This window comes from Idiotropiscis lumnitzeri, chromosome 6 (genome assembly GCF_059441095.1).
Source record: "Idiotropiscis lumnitzeri isolate Australia: NSW breed Sydney's pygmy pipehorse chromosome 6, RoL_Ilum_1.0, whole genome shotgun sequence".
Lineage (NCBI taxonomy): Eukaryota > Metazoa > Chordata > Actinopteri > Syngnathiformes > Syngnathidae > Idiotropiscis > Idiotropiscis lumnitzeri.
The window spans coordinates 8,645,800-8,669,409 of record NC_142396.1 but is presented as its reverse complement, the minus strand read 5'-3'; the positions used below and the strand labels follow the sequence as shown (position 1 = coordinate 8,669,409).

At 39.6% G+C, this 23,610-nt stretch overlaps 2 protein-coding genes across 3 annotated transcripts in view; one reads left to right on the top strand and one right to left on the bottom strand.

The window, feature by feature from the left end:
- smad3b (SMAD family member 3b) overlaps positions 1 to 16,635 on the top strand; it is a 31,954-nt gene extending 15,319 nt beyond the window's left edge. The window contains exons 3-14 of one of the 2 annotated variants that reach the window (XM_088298051.1): positions 716 to 782; positions 2,168 to 2,274; positions 5,826 to 5,887; positions 8,370 to 8,854; positions 10,271 to 10,464; positions 10,551 to 10,685; positions 10,950 to 11,024; positions 11,120 to 11,170; positions 13,044 to 13,256; positions 13,539 to 13,676; positions 14,121 to 14,265; positions 15,064 to 16,635. In XM_088298051.1, coding sequence (XP_088154177.1) covers positions 8,652 to 8,854; positions 10,271 to 10,464; positions 10,551 to 10,685; positions 10,950 to 11,024; positions 11,120 to 11,170; positions 13,044 to 13,256; positions 13,539 to 13,676; positions 14,121 to 14,265; positions 15,064 to 15,187 — 1,278 coding nt within the window. In that variant the 5' untranslated portion in view covers positions 716 to 782; positions 2,168 to 2,274; positions 5,826 to 5,887; positions 8,370 to 8,651 and the 3' untranslated portion in view covers positions 15,188 to 16,635. The remainder of the gene's footprint in view (positions 1 to 715; positions 783 to 2,167; positions 2,275 to 5,825; positions 5,888 to 8,369; positions 8,855 to 10,270; positions 10,465 to 10,550; positions 10,686 to 10,949; positions 11,025 to 11,119; positions 11,171 to 13,043; positions 13,257 to 13,538; positions 13,677 to 14,120; positions 14,266 to 15,063) is intronic. The other variant, XM_088298052.1, reaches the window with a different exon arrangement.
- A 518-nt stretch (positions 16,636 to 17,153) lies between these two features.
- aagab (alpha and gamma adaptin binding protein) lies at positions 17,154 to 20,265 on the bottom strand. The gene is made up of 10 exons (XM_088298053.1): positions 20,087 to 20,265; positions 19,619 to 19,809; positions 19,449 to 19,545; positions 19,271 to 19,360; positions 18,574 to 18,657; positions 18,409 to 18,488; positions 18,243 to 18,330; positions 17,883 to 17,987; positions 17,740 to 17,789; positions 17,154 to 17,648 (listed from the first exon to the last, which is right to left on the bottom strand). The coding sequence occupies exons 1-10, from the start codon at positions 20,175 to 20,177 to the stop codon at positions 17,574 to 17,576; spliced, it is 951 nt and encodes a 316-aa protein (XP_088154179.1). The 5' UTR covers positions 20,178 to 20,265; the 3' UTR covers positions 17,154 to 17,573.
- Positions 20,266 to 23,610: the final 3,345 nt, after the last annotated feature.

The window sequence follows — 23,610 nt, the reverse complement described above, 5'->3', positions numbered from 1 at the left end:
ACGGCCCTCTGTGGGAAACTATAATAATAATAATAATAATAATGTGTTATTAAGTTTGACCCCCCCTGATAAGGCAATGTAATCATAAATTCTTACTTAAAAATATGCTAGTTGTCTGATTTGATTGACTGTTGGCGATACTCATACTTATTGTCACTTATTCCTGCTTTTGACAAAAATATTGTCAAAATGTGCACCAGCGTCTCTTCATGAAAACAAAATTCATCCCTTGCATTGCGTCTCCATGGATTGCACGTGTACCTAATTATCGACCCGTGATTATCTCCAAGGCATTATTTTCAACAGTCATTAGGTTTACTCTTCAGTGTGGTGATGTTCTATATCAATTGTCCGTCTTAATTCCAACTGACTTGACATTTGCTCCCCTCATTTTGGGGTTGTGCCAGCTTGACTGCACTCACAGGAGAACATAGTAACTTTTTTTTCAGTGACTTATTCCTGCTGTGGCTGTTTTTCATTTCACAGTTAATCCTCTTCCTCGTGGCCCACCTTTAAGTATGCACCCCCTCCCTCTTCTCTTACTTCAACTCTTCTGATGTTCACTTACAACTTAAAAATAGCTCCACTCACTGTTATGTTTACACTCACTTCTCTTTGGGAGGTAGGAAATCAAGGACTTTTTTGTGTGTGTGTGTGTGTGCGTTTGACTGAGTGTGTGTCGTGTCCTCAGTGCTTCTCAAAATGTGTTTCGCAGACCAATGACGATCCCTGAGAAAATCCTTCGTGGTTTGAGGAAAAGCTTGGTCATGCCTCAAGTCACGGTAATATTTTAATCAACATTTTTGCACAGTTTATACTTGATTGTCATAAAAGTAACCCCCCTCTTCCAATTTACCCCAATGAACGGCAATCAAACAGGCTTACTCAAATGCATGTAACTTATCATCACTTGTTTTTGTGTAACAACGACTTTCAATCTTGAGGCAACATCATGCCTCACAGCTACCGCAGAGAGAAGAGATGACCAGTCCAGGGTGTGTCCCGTCTGTCACCCCAAATCATCTTGAATGGGTTACATGTGAGGGACATAGTAATAGAAACAACTCCTGGTTTGATACCGTGCACTTCTCCAAACTAAAACACAAGAAACATACAGATTGACTGTTGAAAAACTAATTTTTTAACTGCAGTGGGCTGTGCAGTCACGAGCAGATTTGTGCCCTTAAAATGTTGCCTTTTCTCTTGCCATTGCTCTCACTCGTCTTTCCAGTCCAACCTTCCCTCCTTTTTCTCCTCCTTTTCCTTCTCACCAACCATGCCCCCCCTCCTCCTCTTCCTCCTCCCTCTCCCTCTCATTGAATGAGCTGCCCTCAGATTACTGGGGCTTGTGGAGGTCTATCAGAAACATGTGTGCTGGGTTGAGGGCGGCTGATGGGAAGTCCTGCGTCAGGCGGCGCAGCCTCATTTCTCCTAAAGAGCAAAGTTAAGAGAAAAAAAAAAACTGTGAGCCAGTTCAAGGCACAAACTCACTGGCTTCTTACAGGATATGATTTTCCACTGAAAAAAAAGTAACCCGAGTGACTCTCGTAAAGGAGCATGTTGTTTGCTCCATGCTAATCCTTTACTTTGCTACAAAACTTAAGTTTTTTTTTTTCAAATTATAGTGCACTGTAACTACATATAATTCTAACTGAAAAAAGTTCATTCTGTCTCTTGATCATAATTAAACTTGTTTTTTTTTCTCTCAGACGTTTTTTTTTAGGTTGTAATTTACTTAACATGTTTCGGTGGCAGTCTTTTAACGCTGAAGAAGGTGAATCAACAATCACATCAAAATACAATGTATATACACAGTATCTCTCTCTCTCTCCCTCTCTCTCTCTCTCACATATACTTAATATCGTAAGCTATAGAAAGTATTCAAACAAATGTTACACTGCCATCAAGTGGCGTGTATGTTTAGTGTCTGGTGAGGACTGAATTGCCAAAGCCAAATTTATAGTTGAATAAATCTACATAATGTGGATTATATTGCGTTGTACTGCTTTGTTGTCCCAGATAAGAAGAGGAAACTGGATAGATGAATGAATGTGCGTTGTTGTACTTGATTTTACTGTTATACTTGACAATATTTATTATTTAACTAAACTCTTTAATTCTATTATATCAATGTAAATACTTTTTTACATTTGCTTTTTTTTCTAAGTTGTAAGAAAAGTTAGAAGAATGCCGCTGAGACAAGAAAAGATCAGTCCAACCCCTCCGTCAAGCCTGTGGGCCAGGAAGCAGAGTGGAAAAATCCACAGCATTTAGGTAAAGCCGCATGTCATAAAGGCAGCACTAATGAGCCAGAGGTTTTAAGAAGGGAGGGGGGGGGCAAATGGTTCACATATGGATATGAAAGAGCACAGGCATCACAGCTACGTTGTGTATTTAATGAAGCAAAGTCATCCGGTTGCACATTTTTTTTTCTATTTGAGTCTCCCCACTATTCTTGTTTGCTTGTCTGAGAAAACCTCTAGAAGCTATCCTGTTGAGACCTTGGGCAAAATAAAATTTTTAAATGTATTTTTATTTTTTTGTAATTTCCTGCCCCTTAGAGCAAAATCAGCAACTCACAATTTTGAATTTTATAAAAATGTTTTTTTTTTTTTTTTATTAGTCCAATTTCCAATTGTATCAATTTGTTTTGGAGAAATCGACTCAAAATTAAGAAGTTTGAAAATGCCTTCTGGTAATGAAGATTATCCCCACCCAAAATATTGGGTGGAACGCTTTTATATTTTACAGGTTGAAGTGGACAAGCGCGCATTTTGGGGGCGATCAGTCGCCGTTTCAGAAAACACAGTGACAAACCAAGAAACATGGCAATGTTTTATTTTTTTTTAATTAATGTAATTACTGATTTATTTTTTTACATGCGCATCGACTATATAAATGCCAATGTTAAGCTCAATCAAGTGTCCCTTTAAGGATTTTCAGTATGTTTCTTTTCTTAATGATTCGTATTACTAATTAAGCAATATCTTAATCTCTTGTCCTTATATTTGTGTTTCGGGTCAGCAAGAAAGCAAAGATCCTTTGAGCCCATCCCAACACAAAAAATCATTTGAAAGGCCATGGTGTCCTCTTCTGAGCACACCAGGACTTGGTAGGGTAGCTCAAATGGGTCAAAATATGTATACCAAAGTCAAATGTCCACTACAACGGACACAAATTCACAAGATGTGTCTCAGGAGGGTAATATAGGCCTATATCAATTTTGACAATAATAATCTTTCGAGGCTAAGAGAGTTACAATGGCTACTATTATGAGCTCTATCTTGGGTCTCTTTCTGGCCCTAAATTCTGATGATAATGCAAGCATTGAGCACACACTGTAGTGCCAATGCATAATAGATACATGATGCAACAAGCTTGATTGCTTTCTTTTCCTTTCCTGGAGCCACATTAAATCTTCTGCTAAGCCACATTAAACTCCATTTCCTTTGCATGCTTAAGATGATAAGACGCAAGTTTTAACAAGGGACGGTAGGGTGATAAAACCGAAGTGTTTTATGGATCCAACAACATCATAAAATGTAGAAACTCAAGATCTTGAGAACCTTATTTAATCTTTTTTAAAAGAAGGGGTTCACGTGTCTTAAGAATATAAGCAAGTGTTTGAATTAAAGGGGAAGTCTCTCCGTGCCTGCATGGGTTTTCACCGGGCACTCCGGTTTCCTCCCACATTCCAAAGACATACATTGGTAGGTTGATTGGACAATCTGAATTTCCCCTAGGTGTGTTCGTGAGCGCGAGTGGTTGTTCGTCTTTGTGTGCTGGGACAGGCTCCAGCACACCTGCGACCCTTGTGAGGAAAAGCGGGTCAGATAATTGATGGATAGTCCAAACATGGCATTCTGATTAATATTGCATTGGTGGAATATGAGCTAAGCAGAATATCCAGTCCACATGTTTTTTTGGAATAAAACGCATTCAATTTACATGAAGATAAAGTACAAGAAACCTGCATGTTTACAGTTGCTACAACCCTAACACTAATGAGAAGCCATTATCAGGGAACTGCATAAAAAAAGAGAGAGGCCAATAAGTGCCTCAAGTGCCTGAAGCGCTCTGAAATAAGCAAGTTTTAATGTTCAAGAGCAAGGCTTAATTATCCATACATGGCTATTCACAAGCATATCGCCAAAGGGCTGCGGCTATCACAAGCTAATAGAAGTCGGCGTTACTACGTGCAGTCAGAATTATTCACTGCATTACCCACCATTCATAGCACGTATTAACACAGGCAATTTCATGCATATGGATACAGTGGCTCTTAGCGGGGGAGCTTTCTGATTGCTCGGAAACTAATTTCACAATCATTAGTTTTGGAGGTGGAGTGAGTGATCGCGTGTGTGCAGCAGATTTCAGAAGATGACAACTTCCTCTGAGTTTTAGTAAAGGGAAATAAAGAGGTAAAAATTAATTTGGGGAAAATAGGAATAGACATGGGGATGAAGGCACTTGATATATACTGTGAATGTGCCATTTTGTGAACAGAGTTGTTTTTTGGTTTTTTTGAATGTGCAGGCCAAACATGAAGCCATTTAGCCTCGGGGAAGAGTTAATGAGTCATAGCCAAGTGCTGCATCCCATACATATGTAAGATGGGCAGATATTTTGCAAATCCTCTGATTCAACTTAATTCAGTTATGGACCATTGTACGCAATAAACATGTAAATTGAGCTTATGGAAGACACTATAAATCTGAGGCCTTGATTTATTGATCAAACTAAAATGAACGTTAAGCAAAGGCAAGAATAAATCAAAAACATTGCGTTAAAAATAACACGAAATGAAATGGCGCATTTGCAGAATGGTCATTGTGACTTTATTACCAAAATAGAAGTCAATGCAAATGTCATGTGAATAAAGCCAAAGAACGCATAATAACAGAAAACTGAGCGTGTTCTGCATGCATGCGAATGCAAATCACATTTATGTTTACAAAGACACAATTGCACACATTTTGTTGCTATTTTTTCTTGAGCTTTTATAAACCGCTATCATTAAACACAAACAGTCGTGTTCAGCAATGACCACTAGATGGCAGTGTTACCTAGGGACCATCTGAGAACGATTCAAACGTATTATTGGATCTGTTTGACTCAGCAATAGATTGCTTGAAGTCAATGATGCAAAAGAAGTTTATCCATCTCGTGTAAAGAAAATTTAGACGAGTAAATGGAAGGGGTTGATTTAATAATTCAAAACCTGATCATGCTTTTACTGCAGCAAATCTAACCAAACCCCAATGGGCAATTTAAGTTCCGACTGGTGTTCAGCTGTTACAAAAAAACACCAAAAGCAGAGAAACGCAACAACAGCTTGTCCATGTCCACCAGAGGTCACCAACATGTGTAGGACCCTGCGAGACATTGTGATTTTCTAGGAATGTTGCCGATATCAACATTTGAAAATTTAAACACTTGAAGAGATTTATAGAAATAAAGTTTTGCAAATTTATACATATTTTAAGGTGTTGTTAATCCTTTTTAAAATGAAAAATAATTAACACTATCAGTGTCTTCTCACAAATGAATATCTTTATCTTTAAATATTAATAATAGCATATAACTGACTGACATTTGAGCACAACTATTATTTTAGATTGGAGGATTAAAATGGCAGCCCTTCGCATTCGTCAGTACCCAAGAAATAGTTCTGAGTTTCAAAACGTTTGTCGTTCCGTGCTCTACAGCAAATAAATGACCTGCAATTTCTATCTTAAACTAAAAAAGGCTTACATTATTGACTCAAATTGTGGCCAAGGGTGTTTATTTACTCAACTGTGTGTGTCCCCTGTGTTTATTTAAAGGAGTCATCAACATGCTGATGTCTGCTGAGAATTTACCCTCCAAGCAGTAATCAAGCCATGAGGTATGTTTGCGGCATGGTATAAGGATTACAGCGATAAAGGTGTGAGCTATACTGTACAGTATTTGAGGATACAATATCTAGTGATGGCGGGGTGCCAGTAGTGAGCGAGGAACATGACCATGTGAAAGCATGATGTGTTTTTCAAATGAACAGCAGCTTTTGGAACATAATCCAAACGTTACAAGAAGCACTCGGTTTCATTTGAATTCAGACTTGATCAATGAGACAATTGTCTCCCAATATAATAACAAACCTCGGGCATGTGGAGATCACCTGCACCAGTCAGAGGAAAGAGATATGGAGGGGGTGGTTTTGCGCCTGCATGCGTGCATGTGTGTGTGTGTGCGTGTGTCTCGGAGTAAATGTGTCCCAGTTTTGTAGGTGCCACCATCTGGGAAGCAAGTGATGGCTGCGAGCAATAGATAACACTTAACTCTTAACATTTCTGGGTTAACCCAAATTGGGTGAAATAGCTAAGCCAGCAATGGGACCAAAATGGACCAAGCTCATTGGTGGAGCTAGAGGGGGGGAGCCACGGGTGGGCACTGGCTCCCACTGAAATATGCTTGGGCCCCCTCAGATGTCAGGCCAGCTAATAGATTTTTGGGTTTTGTTTGATTTTTCTGGGAATGTTTTTCCACATTTCCCTCCGTTCTCTGTATTTAAAAAAATGATTGTTTTGCTCTAACAAACCCATACTGATGAGTTAAAGCTACCGGGTTATCAGTATAGCTGCCGTTAAAAATAAGTGTATTGCAACTATTTTCTAAGATGCAAAGTTGCTTTTCCACATTAAGTCACGTATGGTACAGTTTTTGCACCGAATGGCTTTCTTAATGCATCCCACCTGTTTTTTGTTATCCGGGATTGGCAATGGAAATTGGGATATGGTGCAAAGGGTCTTGTGTAGGGACCCAACTGGATGTCAATGTTTGCCCTGATCGGCTAGCCAACCATCATCAACATTTTCTTAGAATGTTACATTAAATTTACTTCAACTTCAGTAAGAACAGAACTGTCCAGAATGGCAACCAGTTTCGGCTCTTCAGCCCACCGAAAACCAATATTCAACCCAATCTGCAGGGTCAAGAGAAGATATAAAATGCAGGATTAGACCTCACCCTTTTGGAGTTTTTTTTCAATTTCCCTTGATGAAAATTACTGGCTTAGGAAACTAAAACTTCTATCTAATTACACAGTTTATTTTTACATTGTGTGCTAAACTGTTTGGGGAAAAAATGTCTCGTATCAACTAAATTATGAATGAGACAGTATGTCTAGTGTGAGTCTTTATCAAAATGATGTTTCTATATGGAGACACAAAAGTTATATTTCCTCTAATTGCTAGTACAACCTTGTCAAGGTATTGTTGTGACAGCAGCCCAGCTGATCACAAGCTCCTTGTTTCCCACGTTTCCCCTGAATGCTCCATCACAATGCCATTGTTACGCATACGATTGTCTGCACTTATTACTTATTCACACAGTCGCCCGGCCTTTTGTCCCAAATCATTCCTCACTCGCTCCGTAAGGCCTTTGCTGGGCCTGCTGTGGCCCATCTGCCACCCAGTCTCACACAACCCCCCCTAAAATCCCCTCACAAGGACACACGCAACATCTCTCCACACCAGCTGTCCGACTCCTGCCACCTCCCCGCCATAGCAACAAGGTGCGGGACATGGATTATAGCATCGATTAGAATACCGGTATACGCATTTTCTCAGATGGTTTAATGTGCGCGCATGTTTAGCATGAGAATATGTTATGCATCAGTGCTGAATTCCTGATGTTGCGTAAAACTAAAGTCATTTTCTAGGGGTAGCATTAGTTGGAAGTCACAGGTTCAAGACACAAACTTTCATGATGGAGACTGGTTGCTGCCTATCTAATTTATTGCCCTTGAGTAGTGATTCCCAACCACTGTAACTCAGGTTTATTCTATTGAACTTAATTGGTAAGAAATTTATTATTTATTGATTACAAATAATGTATCTGTCAGATGACTGTAACGACATGTAGCTCTAGGCAGATGGTACAGTTTATTTCTATCTATCCACCTGTAGCCATTTATACAACAACGTAATAGTTTTTTGTTCAACTTGGCAGGCCCATCATGAAGTGAGTAAACTGAGACAAGCTCATCATTTCAACATGAAATGTTTAGCTAATGAGAATGTTTGGGTATAACTTGGCAAATTATTACATATTCATTATTATATACAGAGTTGTGACATAAATGCAGTCCTATAACATTGAAAAACTGTTATGCATTAACTTTATATTTCGAGCAGTAAAAATACATGACTACATTACCTAATGGGCAAAACAAAAAATATGCCTTCACTTCTTCTTCTTATTATTGTTTATATTAATGTTAATATGATTATTCATGACCACGATTTTTGACGACGTTTTTCTTTTTTAAATTTTAAATGTGTTTTTAAAACAGGCGTCTTTGTTTATGTGCTGGCTACTCGGTGCAGGTGTAGGGATGAGCAGCTGATGGAGGAGGAGAAGGAGGAGGAGGAGGAGACGACTGGCGGATGTTCTGCTCCACACTGACCGTCACTTCGTCAACTTGAGCGGACTGAGACGCGAGCGAGAGCCCCTCCCGGCTACCGGTCATCCGTGTGCCTGGGAAGTGCAGTCGAGCAAAGGATTTAACCGACTGGCTCACAGGGCGAAAAGCGCCTGAGTGGTGTTTCTTTCAACCCTGGATAGGAGGCTTGAAATCAAATCAGTGTTGATTAATTTCGACATTTAACATGTCCATCTTACCATTCACGCCTCCCATAGTGAAGAGGCTTCTCGGCTGGAAGAAAGGAGAGCAGAACGGCCAAGAGGAAAAATGGTGTGAAAAGGCTGTGAAAAGTCTGGTGAAGAAGTTGAAAAAGACCGGACAGTTGGACGAGTTGGAAAAGGCCATCACCACGCAGAATGTCAACACCAAATGTTTAACTATACCAAGGTAAGGAACCCGAGCTAAGCTAAGCTAAGCTAGCGCTAATGACAGCTAGCGCCTGTCTGGTAAGTTAGCTTGTTACCGTTAGCATTGCTAATATAACAACCTGAAAAAAGATTCCTTGGTTGTTTACACACGTTTATGGGCTTTATGGATGAGAAAAAACATGCTTTTTTGGAGGTTGACGTGTTAGGATTCGGGGTAATTTCAAATTAATGGTCATATGAAATACTTATTTCTCATCTTTGGTTTATTACCTTGTATATGCATACGAGATAAATTATTGGAATTGAGTGGTTCCTATGGGTAGGTGTGTGTGTGTGTGTGTGTGTGCGTGTGCGTGCGTGCGCGCGCGCGCGCCCTGCAGTGATGATCACGTAACCTCCAAAGTGAAGAAACAATTCAAGTTTTTGGTTGGTCACACTAAATTATTTTAACTGTGGCGAAAGAGGTGGGCAAAAGTATGACTCAGGGGATGTTTACACTGGACTTTATGTTGTTTAGAAAAGATGGAACCACTCTCTAATAGTGACATGTGAGTACGTGCTACGATTGAGTGCCTAATGATTATATGTGATATAAAAATGGCTGGATGGACAGATTGTACTAAAAGGCTGATTAAATATTTTACAATATGTTAAGATCATAATGTTAAGTAATTTTGATCTAAATGGGATCATATCTACTCTTGGGCTGGTACACAATAAACAGGGAATATCCCCAAGTTGTTTTACACCGCCCTCAGAATGTGGGTGGCAGCTGACATTAAAATATCATTTTTTTGGGGTGCGAATGCCCTCCAGACTATGGGGCCACTGTTTTGATTGTAGGTCAGATGCTGCAGGTTTATAAAGTAGGAGCTGTCTGCTGGACACATGACAGGGAATTATTTGATTCTTCAATGTCAACTTGTACCATGTACAATGGAACCTCTAACTTTGATAAAGCTACAAATAAATTAACATTGTCAATTATTCTCATCAGTCTTAAATAAGTGATGGACTTGGGTGAGGAAGTAGAGAGGAAGCTTACTGCTTGGAAGGCAAATCACCTTGCATAGACTTTTAGTCAGCATCAAGGAACAGATTGTGTTGGGATTTCCATTTCCCAACCACAAATGATAATGAATGATGAGCAGTAGTGGCATGGTTGACCGCATGTCTAGAGGCAAGAGTAACCCAGGGCACTCATTCATATTGTATTGGATGTTATTCAAAACTTTTGGATTCTTCCTGCTTTATAAAGAAGCTTGATCCCTTTAACTCCGAAGACTCTTGGTTTGGAATTCGGAAGGATGATAAGGAAATTCCATAAATGTGTTTGAAGATGATATGTTGAATTTAGGCCAAACCTTTCGGGTTGAAAGTCTAAATAATGAAATGGATGTGTCGTGACACTCCCATTGTTGTTGGAACGTTTCAGATCATTAGATGGTCGACTCCAGGTCTCACACAGAAAAGGTCTCCCTCACGTCATCTACTGCCGCCTGTGGCGCTGGCCCGACTTGCAGTCACACCATGAGCTGAGGGCCGTCGACCAGTGCGAATACGCCTTTCACACAAAGAAAGATGAAGTGTGCGTGAACCCTTATCACTACCAGAGGGTGGAGACGCCAAGTGAGTGGCGCTTGCTTCCACACGTTTCAAATAACTATTCAAAAAGCAAAAAGTGGTCTTTGACGAAGATACCTGTGTTTCTCCAGTTTTGCCGCCTGTTCTAGTTCCACGACATCCAGATATCCCAGCAGAATTCCCACCACTGGATGACTATAGTCCCTCCATCCCTGAGAACACAAACTTCCCTGCTGGCATTGAACCACAGAGTAACTACATACCTGGTGAGAACCAAGTCTATTCATCGTCCACAGAGGAATAAAAGTATGTAATTGCCTTAATTCTAAAAAGAATGAATTCAAGTCTCCTTGACTTCCTTGAATAGTGCTATATAATTTCAAATTATTGCAATTCTTATTAATGACAACTTTCACATCCACAAGGCACATTTTACAGGTGTTTTACCAATTGTAAAACATGTTATTGCCAAGTTTTGATGCGAGTGAGTTATTTGGGTTTTCTAAAAATCGCTAAAATGCTATTTCCAGAAACCCCACCACCGGGGTACCTGAGTGAGGATGGCGAGACAAGTGATCACCAACTTAACCACAGCATGGACACAGGTGAGTCCACTCTATTGACAACTTTGGCCGCAAAATTTAAATTAGGCACTCTGTCTATACAGTATATGGACCCAATGTGTTGTTCTGTATTTCAGGTTCACCCAGCCTGTCACCAAATCCTGTGTCACCTACAAACAATAATCTTGGTGAGAACGCACAGATATTGACTTTACAAGTGTATCATTTATTATGTGTACCCAGTGGTGGATAATAAAGGCCTTCAAAGCCTTCTCTGCTGGCCTAACAAAATCAGGATATGATCATATTCTTCGCATTGATGTCATATTATATCCTAGTGTTTTATTTTAAGGTGAGGGGTTTTATCCAATCAGAATTCAGCTAGCTCATGTTGCCAGGCAGATTTCCTAATTCTAGTTGCATGCATTGTTCGTCGGAGGCCTTCAGATTTACAATCGTGCAGGAGTCTGTTCTGTGTGAGTGAAGAGGGATTTTACTGTTGATAGACAGCTGCGACAACCAATCAGATCATGAGTTGATGACAGTAAGGCCTTCTCGCTGGCCTTACGTTGAAGGTGATGAACGCGTCTTGTCATTTGATACTCACTTGTGAGGGGGCAGCGCTATGCGGAATCAACACGCCCGAAAGTCGTAACTGGCTACCGTTTGAAAATCTAAAATATATTCTTGCTTTTTTAAACCACAATGGCCGAAGGGGGGGAAAGTGTGGATTTAATTGCAGATACACTTGCAAGGCCATTTTCAAAACGGATGTTCCAAGAGAAGTTAGGTTGTCCAACACTCACTCAGTCGTGCGTAAGTGTGTTTCTGTATTTTTTCACATCCAATATAAGAGCAGAATTAAATTCATACTATACAAAGATAATGCTGTTTTGAGGCATGATGCTGTTTTTTTTATGTTGGTAACCTCATTTAGTTACATGGGGCAGACTATATACACTGTAGTTATTTACAGCCACTCTCAGACATCAACGTGTAGGTGTACCTAATGTTGGTTGGTGGAGTATATACCATATGTCCTCCATTTGGGGCTTCTAAAGATTAATTAGCAGGCGTGGTGCCCACTTGAATAAATAGATGCCGCCTTTTCCTTCTGAAAACAAGCTCTGCTACTAGATAATGACCTTTAACTACGGCCGCATTTCCACCAAGCGGTACGGTTTCTCTCCCAACGGCATGGTTATGTACTGTACACACTCATTTAGATAGCTTGGGATAGCGGCAAGAATAAATAGTGTGACATCATAGCAGCAGAACAGTGTGTAACTCACATGCAATTAAAAGGAGAAGAAACACAAATGTCTCTAAGTCGCACACAAAGTCTGAGGTCTTACTTAAAATAACTTTATTCTTTAAACAAGCCAAGCCGCGAGACTCAAATAGATCCCCCATTTGAATAAACACTTGGGACTGGTACATCTGAAAAAAGAAACACCCACGCTCACAATTGAGGAACGAGTGTTCGACAAAAGATCAAAATAAGGTGTCATCCAGGGGTGAAAAATTCATTGTTAAAATAATCCATTTTAATGTACCATTTTGGATTGTAATAGTGCATAGGTTTGTCAGTTTTTGCTTGCTCACCAGCTATTAGGCATTTTTTTGGTGATGTATTTGAGGCAACTACATCAAGTAGAATACAGTGGACAGCATTTGTGATGCTCAACCTTAAAGCCAGTAAAAGAGTTACTGTGGTATGAATGGGGTCATTGTCTGTGTTGTGTTCAAGTCTGCAGGGAGATCAGGTACGGACAGCTGCAGGTAATGTAATAATGGGAATATCTGGTTGCCAGGCTATTAAATCTATGTGCAAAAGCCAAAGGGAGGTCAGCATTTAAAAAATAAATAAATAAATTAGCTTCGTCCTGTCTCGCCCATCAACCTTCCTGGCTGGGGTCGTGGGAAAGAACTGCTGGAGACAAATCAAAGGCAACAGTCATCTGCGGTGTGCATCGTCACAATTCAATGTTAACCACATTTGTTATCCTTTGGTCTTGTTTTCGTGTAGACACCTTAACCACTTGGCTTTCTTTCACGCAGACCTACAACCTGTGACGTACTGCGAATCTGCCTTCTGGTGCTCCATCTCCTACTACGAGCTCAACCAGCGTGTCGGAGAGACGTTCCACGCCTCCCAGCCCTCTCTAACGGTCGACGGCTTCACTGACCCCTCCAACTCGGAGCGTTTCTGTCTGGGCCTGTTGTCCAACGTAAACCGCAATTCTGCTGTTGAGCTCACTCGCAGACATATAGGTAATTATTTGGGATGTTGTAAAGCGGGGTACTAACTCCGGGTTGCATGACTTGAGATTTTTTTGGGGGGTTTTTAAACACAGAAGGATTTTTAAAAAGTTTTATTTACCTTAAACACCAGTTGACCCTGTAAAAATTAATAAATAAAGCTAAGCGTGATTTCCCCTCCCCGATCTGCTTCGGAATAGAAAATCAAAGTTGAATCAACTTGAGTCAACAAGTTTATATTTTGGAGTTGCGGTGATGGTGTATAATAAATATAACGTTCTTTTACCTTTTTAGGCCGGGGCGTTAGGTTGTACTACATCGGTGGGGAAGTGTTTGCAGAGTGTCTCAGTGACAGCGCCATCTTTGTCCAGAGTCCGAATTGCAACCAGCGCTATGGATGGCATCCCGCAACTGTCTGCAAGATCCCTCCAGGTGCGCACACACAAGAGGATATACATAAACTTTCAAGATGAGTACATTTCTAATGTAATGTTTCTCAACCTTTGTTGAGCCAAGGAAGGCACATACCTAACATTAGAAAAATCTCATGGCACAAAACCAAAATGTCTCAAGATATGTAATACTGAAATAATGATGTTCTTGTCTCACTTCATTCATAAAGGTGCTTAACAGTCGAGGCCAGATAAGTTGCAATGTTTTACCATTGTGTGAATGGCAACTGTGAGATAAACACATTTTACCTTTTTCTACTAGTTGAAGAGCATTTACAGTCATTGCTCTACCAAAGATACATTTACAATTGATCATTTTTCAACCAAACAAATGAGATTAGTTCATTTCCCGTAGCCCACTTGATGATCACTCTCAGCTCTGGTTGAGAAGCACTGCTCCTCATTTAAACCCTCTCTTTGTTAGGTTGCAACTTGAAGATCTTCAACAACCAGGAGTTTGCCGCTCTTCTTGCCCAGTCGGTCAACCAGGGCTTCGAAGCGGTTTACCAGCTCACCAGGATGTGCACCATTCGCATGAGTTTTGTCAAAGGATGGGGTGCAGAGTACAGGTAAATTGTGTCATCAGATGGCGCTCTTCACATCTTCTCATGTTTTCAAGTCAGCCCCTTTTATTCCCATTTGTACTTTTCAAGATGGAATTCACTCTCTATATATGCCTGGCTCTGTTGTCAGAGCCTCTTGTTTTCCTTGTCAATGTTCTTGGCTGAATAAGAAGAGGCGTTGTGATAATGGTCACGATCATGAGCATGCTGAGGAAGGAAGCTGCGGGGGGAGGGCTCTGCTAAGAGCAAGCATGAGGCCATTGAGTCACGGCGAAGGAATGTGGTCGGCATGCAGTAGGAGGTGAACGTGTATCAGAGACACTCGCGAGGGGGATTCCCAAAAGGCCAGAGTCCTGCTTGTGTTTCTGGCACCCCGGATGACTTCAGAATGAACAATTTATCGAATTCAAATCTGCATCGCAGTGTAGTAGAATTACATTTTTAAATCACAAAGGCTGCAGTTTAGGGAAGAGGGTTGCACGGCTGTTTCTTTTAATGTGTATATTATTTATTTATAGTGTCTAAATAGGTTCCGCGCTTAATTAGTGCAATCCACATTTACTTACCATTGTCTCATCAAAGATGAAAAGTTGAAGTGACAGCCACTGATCTGTTTGCATTATTGTAATCTGATAATGATTTACGCCACACTTGTTCGGTATAATCTTGAGTTGTCTTAATTTATGGTTCATTTGCCTTTATTATAACACAAGATGAAACTGTGTTTCTTGGCTTTTTACTGTTTGCGTTGGTCCAATCTTAGTGTCATGTAAATTGTTTAATGACCTTTCTTCCCTTTTGCAGACGTCAGACAGTGACCAGCACCCCCTGCTGGATAGAGCTGCATCTAAACGGTCCTTTGCAGTGGCTGGACAAGGTTCTCACACAGATGGGTTCTCCAAGCATCCACTGCTCCAGCGTGTCTTAGAGGAAGACACCAGTTTTCTCCGGTTTCTCACTCTCTCAGTGCAGATAAGGAAAGAGACGGTATTCAGCAGATCGGCCTCCCTTGCTGTAACGTTTTAACCTCACACACGTGCTGCACTTTGCTTTGCACTGTCTAAATGTGATGGTCCTTTGTTTTGCGTGTTCCACGTGCGGCCACCGGGTATTATCTGTAGTTTCCAGACACAGCCTTTTGTTTTCGTCATTGAGATATAAACTAACCATGCATAGCAACAGTGTTTTGTTCAGTGATGCCAATGTAGTTCCACCAACAAAGAGCGGGACGTTTTCATGAAACTTGGTGGAGGGGCGGGGCAGATCGAGGCGATTTACTTTCACACATCTTACATTTTCATTGATTTTTCTCAGGAAGTACAACAGAAACCTTAATACAAAATTAGCAAGTTTCTTGATGCTCCACAAATAGAGCCGCCCCCACTTAAATTTCGACTTTGTTAGGTTGGCGTGACAACATTTCATGTTTGTTTGTCAGAATTTAAAACATTGATTCTATGAATTAATTATACAATTTAACTGGTCATAGTGTTCCAGTATAATTCTTTTAAAATGACCATAATCAATGCGATAAAATTAATGTAATGTTTTAAGTACAAGGTACTTTTCCCCCTACAATAGTTCATCATATTAATGAGGATAACTTTGGTTGGTGTTTATTCTAAACAAAATAAGCGCTTGGATTTAAAAAAAAAAAAGAAAAACTTGTATGAAAAACTATTTTGCTCAGTGAAAATACATTTTCTAAGTTATTTTTGCATATCGTCCTGCATGGGAATATATTTTTTATTATTGTCTCAGTGTGATTGTACAGAATTATTTATAGCTTGTGATTTCTTGTAGTTATGCATCGATGGGGAAAAAAACAGGACTTCACGCGACGGACATGATGGAACAGGCAGGTGCATACTTTCATGACTCCTGCTTTTTCTCAGATCTGGTCGACTTGTAAATGCACAAGATTAGTGTACAGAACACCGACTGGTGAAACATGGTTTTGTTAATGGTCTGCACAGTTGTTGAGGCATGTTTGGTCGGAAGGTCTTCTCGCATCGTTAAAAAAAGTGGCCAATCTGCTGTGTGAGTGAATGATCCACTACTGTTGATTGGTGTAAAGTTTCCGTTCGAGTGACTTGTGTGTCTAAAAGTGTATGTTCAATGCCACAGTGTAAGGCATGCGTAATTTGCCTCCTGTCTTTGAAGTTGCCATGTCATGCTCTTAACAGTACACAACCTAATCTATTAAGTCAGTCACGCAGTACATACAACAATGCATTGGGTAGATGAGAGAACAGTCTCCTTGGTGTCTCATGTACATGTATTTTTGTCTCGTCACTTTGAGTGAAATGTGTTCTTAAATGGCCTTTTATTTTGTTATGTGTAAAGTCTAATAAATAGAGTAAAAATTAATGTGAAGTATTTGCTTCCAATGCCAGTGATTGACATTTTTCAGGTAGCATGCAGTGGAATGGTTTGTATTGATGTGAATAAAGACACTGATATCGTCACTGTAACTAAAGTAAGTCCATCCAGTAATGGAGTGATTCTCGTCCACCTTGTCATTGCACGGATTTTGTAAAAATAATTAGTGGTTTATTTGATAATCAATTATTGTACCTCTAATGGGTCCAACATTATTTGCCACCAATGATGTAATCTTTGTTCCTCTATCTATGCCGATCTATCGATATGCAGTGACGGGCAGAAAAATTGAAATCTCTTCCCCCACCACGATACATTTTAGTGCATTTCCATTCAGTGACTTTTTTGTGCGGTGTGCCTTGAGTTTTCAAATGTAAAATATGTGCTTTGGCTCAATACAGGCGATGTGACACTGCATTACTGTACTGTATTTGCATGTGACAATAGACAGTTCCAGCAGAGCATCATCATTGAGTTGACTCGAAGAAATGAAAAGAACCATTCACACGCACTGAAGACAAGAAGTCTCTGTTGACATAACAGATCGTTCATTATTTGTTTGACAGTTCATCCTTTGTGACTTGACAGAATATTCATTACTTGTATGACATTTAATCTTGAAATAAGGCACAGTATGCCACTTTCAAATACTGGTGACAATAGTACCTCAACGATAAACACATAAATGTAATGTTCTGCCTTGATTGTTTGTTATACATCACTGAGGAAGACAACAGCGTCTGATCCTTTGATTGCCTCTCTTTTGCCCAAAATCAATAATGCCCCATTGAAGGAGCCAAACCTGCCTACTATACGTCCGCTGGCACTTTCACTTGCCAAGTGCAAGCAGCCATTCGAAGGGGCGCTGGACCTTGCGTAACAGCCAGGGAAGGTAGAAAGAGATATGTTGACGAGGTCACAGTTCACTTCTGTTAACTTTCCTCACCAGATAAGCCGTCTATCTCATCATCATCGCCGCCAATAGCCGTCCAAAAAGCTTTTGCTACCTGGAATGCAGAATTGGGCCACAGTTTACACGGATGCTCGTAGCTGATAGAGACTACTCTGTGACTCGTAAGTCTAGTTGAAGCAATTCACCTTCTCTGCATGAACCTTTCTCTGCTCATGCGGTAATGATGAAGCTTTGTCTGTGTGTTGGAAGGAAAATGGCATATTACTATCTTATGTGATGCGTCACAGATAAAATGCTTTTGGTTTCAAATGTGTTTCGATTAATTTACCTTTCATCTCTTTTAATTTGGTAAAGAGGCGTTCAAAATTATCCACGTCTGCATCTCCAGCTGTGAGATTTGCTAGCTCCTGAATGTCCAAATTTGTCATTGCATCTAAGAGGATCAACAGTTGATTTTAAAATGATACGCCATACTGTACTGTGCAAAATCTTTAGGCCTGCATTAGAATTTTTTTAATGTGACCTACTAACAACTTAATGAGTCCAGTTCGAGGTTCTATAGGTTGAGTATGAAAAACTAAGCTCATGGTGGCCTCACATTAGCACAGTCCTGTATATACTTACTTCTATTTATATCATTCAGCATGAATCCAAACCTAATTGATAATACAAACAGCCATTTCCTCACCAACAACTGTGTTTGCTGTTGAGATGTCTGTCTCTGTATGATGAGTCACTTCATTAGTGAGTGTGCCCTCTGCTGGTAGACTAGAAGACTGAAACAGAATTACAAAGCAATCATTTCAAACTAACATGAGCGTAATGGACTTAAAATAAGCTAGGGTGGCACTGACTTGTGGATCTTGAGAACTGCGAGGGTGGTTGTGTCGAGCAGCCACCAAACTGCTCATGAGTCCGAAGCTCTGATTGTTGCCTATGATGTGGCAGAAAACAAAATATATAAATAGTATAAAGCAACTGAAAAGAACTAATTCTAAATCCAATTAAGTTTAACTGACCATCTTTCATCTCTACGCTGGTCCACACATTTGCATTGAGTGCCTGGACAATTCTCTTTACTCCTGTGGATTCTGGAAAATCATCTGCGCATAAAAAGGTGATGACACAAACGTCACGTGTGTGATTGAACGAGAGTCAGCATGTATAGTATTGATAACATTAAGACCGTTAAAGTGCTATAAAAATGTAAGTTATGACAGTATAAAAACAGATGTTCTATAAGACATGCAACTCTTTGGCGGCTATTGTTTCAAATCTCACATGTGTTGGTGCAAATTTGGAAATGACAATATTTTTTCTGTATATTAAAAAAAAAAAAAAACAGTTCAAGGACGAGTATTGCAGAACATGACCAAACCTTAGCATTCATGCAGACAAGCTCGGGCGAAATGGCGATGAGATGATTTATTTTACAAGTGTGTATGAAATTCATAGACCTGCGCATTAATCGGTATCCAAGAAGGCGATTTCAGTTTCAAAAAGGTTTGAGGCCCAAAAGTCTAGACTGGAGTTTTAATCAATGTTATTTAAAGAGTGCTTTTCTTTCCATATAAAAAAAAGCATGTGAAGTGGACATACTTGTTACGGTAACAATAGGCATGTTCCACATTGTCATTATGTATTTATATGACTCTTTAATGTATTCATTAAAATTAGATCATGCATGTAGAAAAAAATATTTCAAGTGTCTCTCACCATCTTCATCAGGCAACTCCTGAGGATTGAACTCCACCAGTTCGAAGCTGTGTGCCAAACACCACTGTTGTGCTTCGTGTCTGGTAACACCTTGAAAATAAATCCATCTTAACAAAACATACGCAGCCACACAGAATTGTATTAACAATTTCACACTGGCAATGTACAGGAAACATACCATCTTCACAAACTCGCTCACAGACGAGAATCAGCACCTCTGGAGTAATGTCCTCCACCACTGATATCCACGGATGAAGCTTTTCCAAACCATCCTTCTGCAAAATGTACAATGCAATTTCTTTTAAAACTGTTCCGTTTCCAATCTATCATAATCACAAGCTTTCATACCTTTTTACTATCAAAATAAGCAACGAAAGCCTGCATGGTCTGCGCAATCTCTGACGACATTTGAAAAGTGCTGGGCACGACACATAGACTGACATCCGCTGTGTAATACTTGTTATTGATGGTCCATGGATACCACACAACTGTTTGTTCTCGTTTGCTCGCTTCTGGCAACGTCTTCGTTCCTAAAATTTCTGCGACAAAAAAAAACACACACAAATAAGATAACTGCCTAATAAGTCATACGTACAACAAACTTGACCGGATCTGTTTGGCTAAATGGCTTCAACGTTAGCATAGCTAGCTTCACATTTTACCACTTGAATACGTTAACATCGCTATTTACAAGCTCAATAAATGTGTAATATTTTGGCAAATGTCCGAGCAACCAAAGGTGTTCATACTCGCGAGGTTTGACAGTTTGAGATTATTTCTACAATTCCTGAAGCTAACGGCCTTTACAGCACTTACGTTTTATAATTTCTTCTTCTTTAAAAGTGGCGTCGCTGCTAGTGACAACAACGCAAGGAATTGGTATTGTGGCATCCTCCGAGTCTGACATTTTCTTTAAAATGCTCCTGCAGTAGCTCAGCTTCGGGTAGCTGGTAGCGTCACGTGACGTTTTTTTTTTTTTGGATGAACTTTCAACTGCGACGTATCTTCCGGTTTAATGGCCGATCCAAGAAATCGGTGTTTGTACTGTTTAAAATTGCTTCGCCGGCGCTATAGAAATTTACATATTACGAATTTTTGTTAAAGTAAAGTGAATCGCACCCGAATAGCCAGCCCTAACCCACTAATTGTGTTAGTTAAAATGTATTTTTGTATTTTTCATTCTTTTATCTCATTAAATAATTGGTTTATTGAAGTGTAAACAATGACATTAAAAACATGGGTAAAATGAATATATTTTACTGAATATTTAGCCTTTGTTCCAAATAATTTGTCAATCAAATCTCATTGTTTTAATGGTGTTAAATAAAAATAAAACAATGACAACTTACAACGGTAAGTATAAGGGTATTTTAGAATAAGGATTTATGTTCTAAATGTTTCTTGCACATTATTATTATATTACTATAGTATTTGATGTACATATTAGTAACATTGAGTAAATGGTTAAATGTTTCCTGTTTCCTCCTCCCTTTCAAACATGTACACATTTTATTTTGTTAGTTTAATTTGGTCTGTTTAGTTTTTCTTATGTCAATCTCACGCATATTAGAAATAAAGAATTCATTTATTCATAAATGAGCAATGTGAATGCACTGTTTCTTTCTTGCGGAAGCATATTGCATAGAAATATACGTACAGAAGCATATTTTTGATTTAATGTGAACCCGTTTGCGTTAAACCACAAAATGTATTGCATTAAAATAGCTAATTATGTGTTTTAATATACACTTTCATACCTGGACCATTTGTCTGTTTTAAAAATCAAAAGTGACCCTTTAGTACAAAATTCCGCCCATCTCTGATTTTAAATGATCTAAATAATATGTTCATTATGCATTATACTTAACAAGATCTTTTTAGATGTGTGCATCACAGCATGCCAAGAACCAAGTAAGAACTATAAATGTAGGTTAATGTAAGATGGATGTAGGTTAATGTATCGTGCATCCTTAGAGGCTACTCTTGCACCCAGTGGAATTCCTGAGCATCTTAAAAAAATTATAGAACTACATACACCAGTTTTGCATCCTAATTTCTAATGATTCAATCATTTTATTGGGAACAGACAACAATCAATACATGACGTTTGGCAGCATGATCTTGGATTATTAGCACATCTGCCCAGCATTGAAAGGTTCTTGATTTGAATGTCAGGCCTTCCGCTGTGGAGTTTGCATGTTCTGGTATTCTGGCATTCTTCCTCTTTCCAGAGACATGCATGTTATTATATATGTATATATATAGATATTATAGGTTAAGTGAGAATGTTTGTTTGAACTGCATGTCCCTAAATTACCTCCAATAGAGTCCAGCTCTGCTGTGACCCTAATGAGTACAAGCAGTATAGAACATGGATGGATAGATAAAGGAACATCATATTTTTCACTTATTCACTTTGAAAAGGTTTACATTGATTTCCTTTGTCCAGAGTGTGTTTTGATATTAATTGCACATATAGCCTACCCCGTGCCTCAAGACAAATTACCTTGTGAAACAACTAAGACGAATTGTCTATCATTATTCCTTTCACCCATGTGTACTCTTTCAGTCTGCAGGACAGGCTCTTCATGCTGGAGTGAAGAGTGATGGGAGCCCTCTGCATTAATAGATGCTTAAAGGTCTCACGCACGGAGCAATGGTGACATAAAGGTCACCAGGCTTAATGCTGACAGCGTACCCCTCTCGCAACAAACACATCCATCTTTGCAAAGGTTGGTGTTACTTTTAGGTATAGTTTACACACTTTCTACTGTTAAGTTTTGGCGACTCAATGCCTGAGGTGACGTGACAAGGAAGAGGCCGAGACTGTCACGGTGATATTGTACAGATGGAAGAGTTGGCTGCAGAAAGCAGCAGATTGCAACACATCAGTATTCTTCGAAAGAAACAGGCGCTTGATTGCTGCGCTATGGGCTAGTGCTCCACAGCTGTCTCAGGACAGACGTCCATACCTGCTCTAGCATGCCAATAAGACAGCCGTAGCGTCCCCAACTGCTAATCACTGGCTATCTGCCGACTCCTTCTCCTTCTGAGAGTCACACTAGCTTTACAATGCGCTGCAACTGTGCCAGGTTGGGCTTCTCTGTTTTAGCGGACCAAAAAAAATGGTGCCACGTTTTCTCAGCAGTGTTGGACACAGATGTGTGCCTTTGAGCGCAGCATCTCTCAGCACCTGGCCTCTTCTTGTGGTCTGTCAGAGAGCTCAGTGGTCTGCAGCGAACAAGGATGAGGGAGTGGGGAGTGGGAAGTGGACTTTAAGTGACGTCAGGTTCTGCACAAACTTGTGTTTTATGAGTGATGACATATTTGAGTCAAAGTGAGAACAAAAATTAGAAGGCATAAGAAGCTTCTCAGTTTTTTTTTACTTAGTTTATACCTTTAGTGAAGTACACTCTTAAAACTGGTCAATTTTGTAATTCAGCTGTTGGATTCATAGTTGTTTTTATTTATTTTGGAATGCAAACCAATAGTAATGCCCGGTTTTCATTTTTCTTCACATTTTCAGTATATTTTAATTTGTATGTCATTTCAGTTGCTATCGTGGGTTTTTCTGTCTTTAACGTTAGGGTGCCAACGACAATACAATACAACTTTAGCTCAGGTAAAATGCAATTGGCGTCCCGTGGCCCCTGGATGTATATATATATATATATATATATATATATATATATATATATATATATTGTCAATATCAAAATAGCATTTTTGTTACACTTCTTGATTAGGAAGTGTGTGGTCCTAAGTGGCCCCCAGTAGCGCTGATGAACAATCGTGGGCCCCTTCCCTCATTTACATTGCCCAACCCTGACTTAGATATACTTTATCGTTCTCACAGCGCTTGAAGTTGTTTTTACACTTAGTCCCTGTCAGCCATCCAGACAACGTTTAACATTCCAGATAATCTCGAACGCCTTGAAGAACACCAGAGTGAGTCGACACAACCACCATTGAACGTGTGGACTGCAACATAGTGTTACATGTCATTGTCAACGGATAGTAATTTTAGAAGCTTTTCAGTGCTCACTTAAATGATTAAATAATGCAGTTTCATGTTGCCCCTTATCAGCACTGATCTTTGTCGGTGCACTCATCAAGCTAGCACATATTTAAGAGCACTGACACTTCTTCAATCAGCACCTCCAAGTTCATTTAGTTTTAGCACCACTCTGTGTGTGTATACATGCGCAAAATGTATGTTCCCTCTCTTTAAACATTCAACGCCTGTTAATTAAACCTGCTTATCTTCCCCTGGCAGTGGCATCATGTACCTCGCTGATTGGGTTAATTGTGAGAAGATGTTTCTAAAGTAAACACTTAAA

What these genes read in the sequence shown, in the direction of transcription:
- aagab (XM_088298053.1), bottom strand. Translation starts at nt 20,177, where the DNA reads ATGTCAGACTCGGAGGATGCCACAATACCAATTCCTTGCGTTGTTGTC. An exon ending in AGAAGAAGAAATTATAAAAC is followed by an intron (nt 19,810 to 20,086) that starts GTAAGTGCTGTA and finishes TTTTTGTCGCAG; the next exon opens with AAATTTTAGGAACGAAGACG. An exon ending in CAGCGTAGAGATGAAAGATG is followed by an intron (nt 18,489 to 18,573) that starts GTCAGTTAAACT and finishes GCCACATCATAG; the next exon opens with GCAACAATCAGAGCTTCGGA.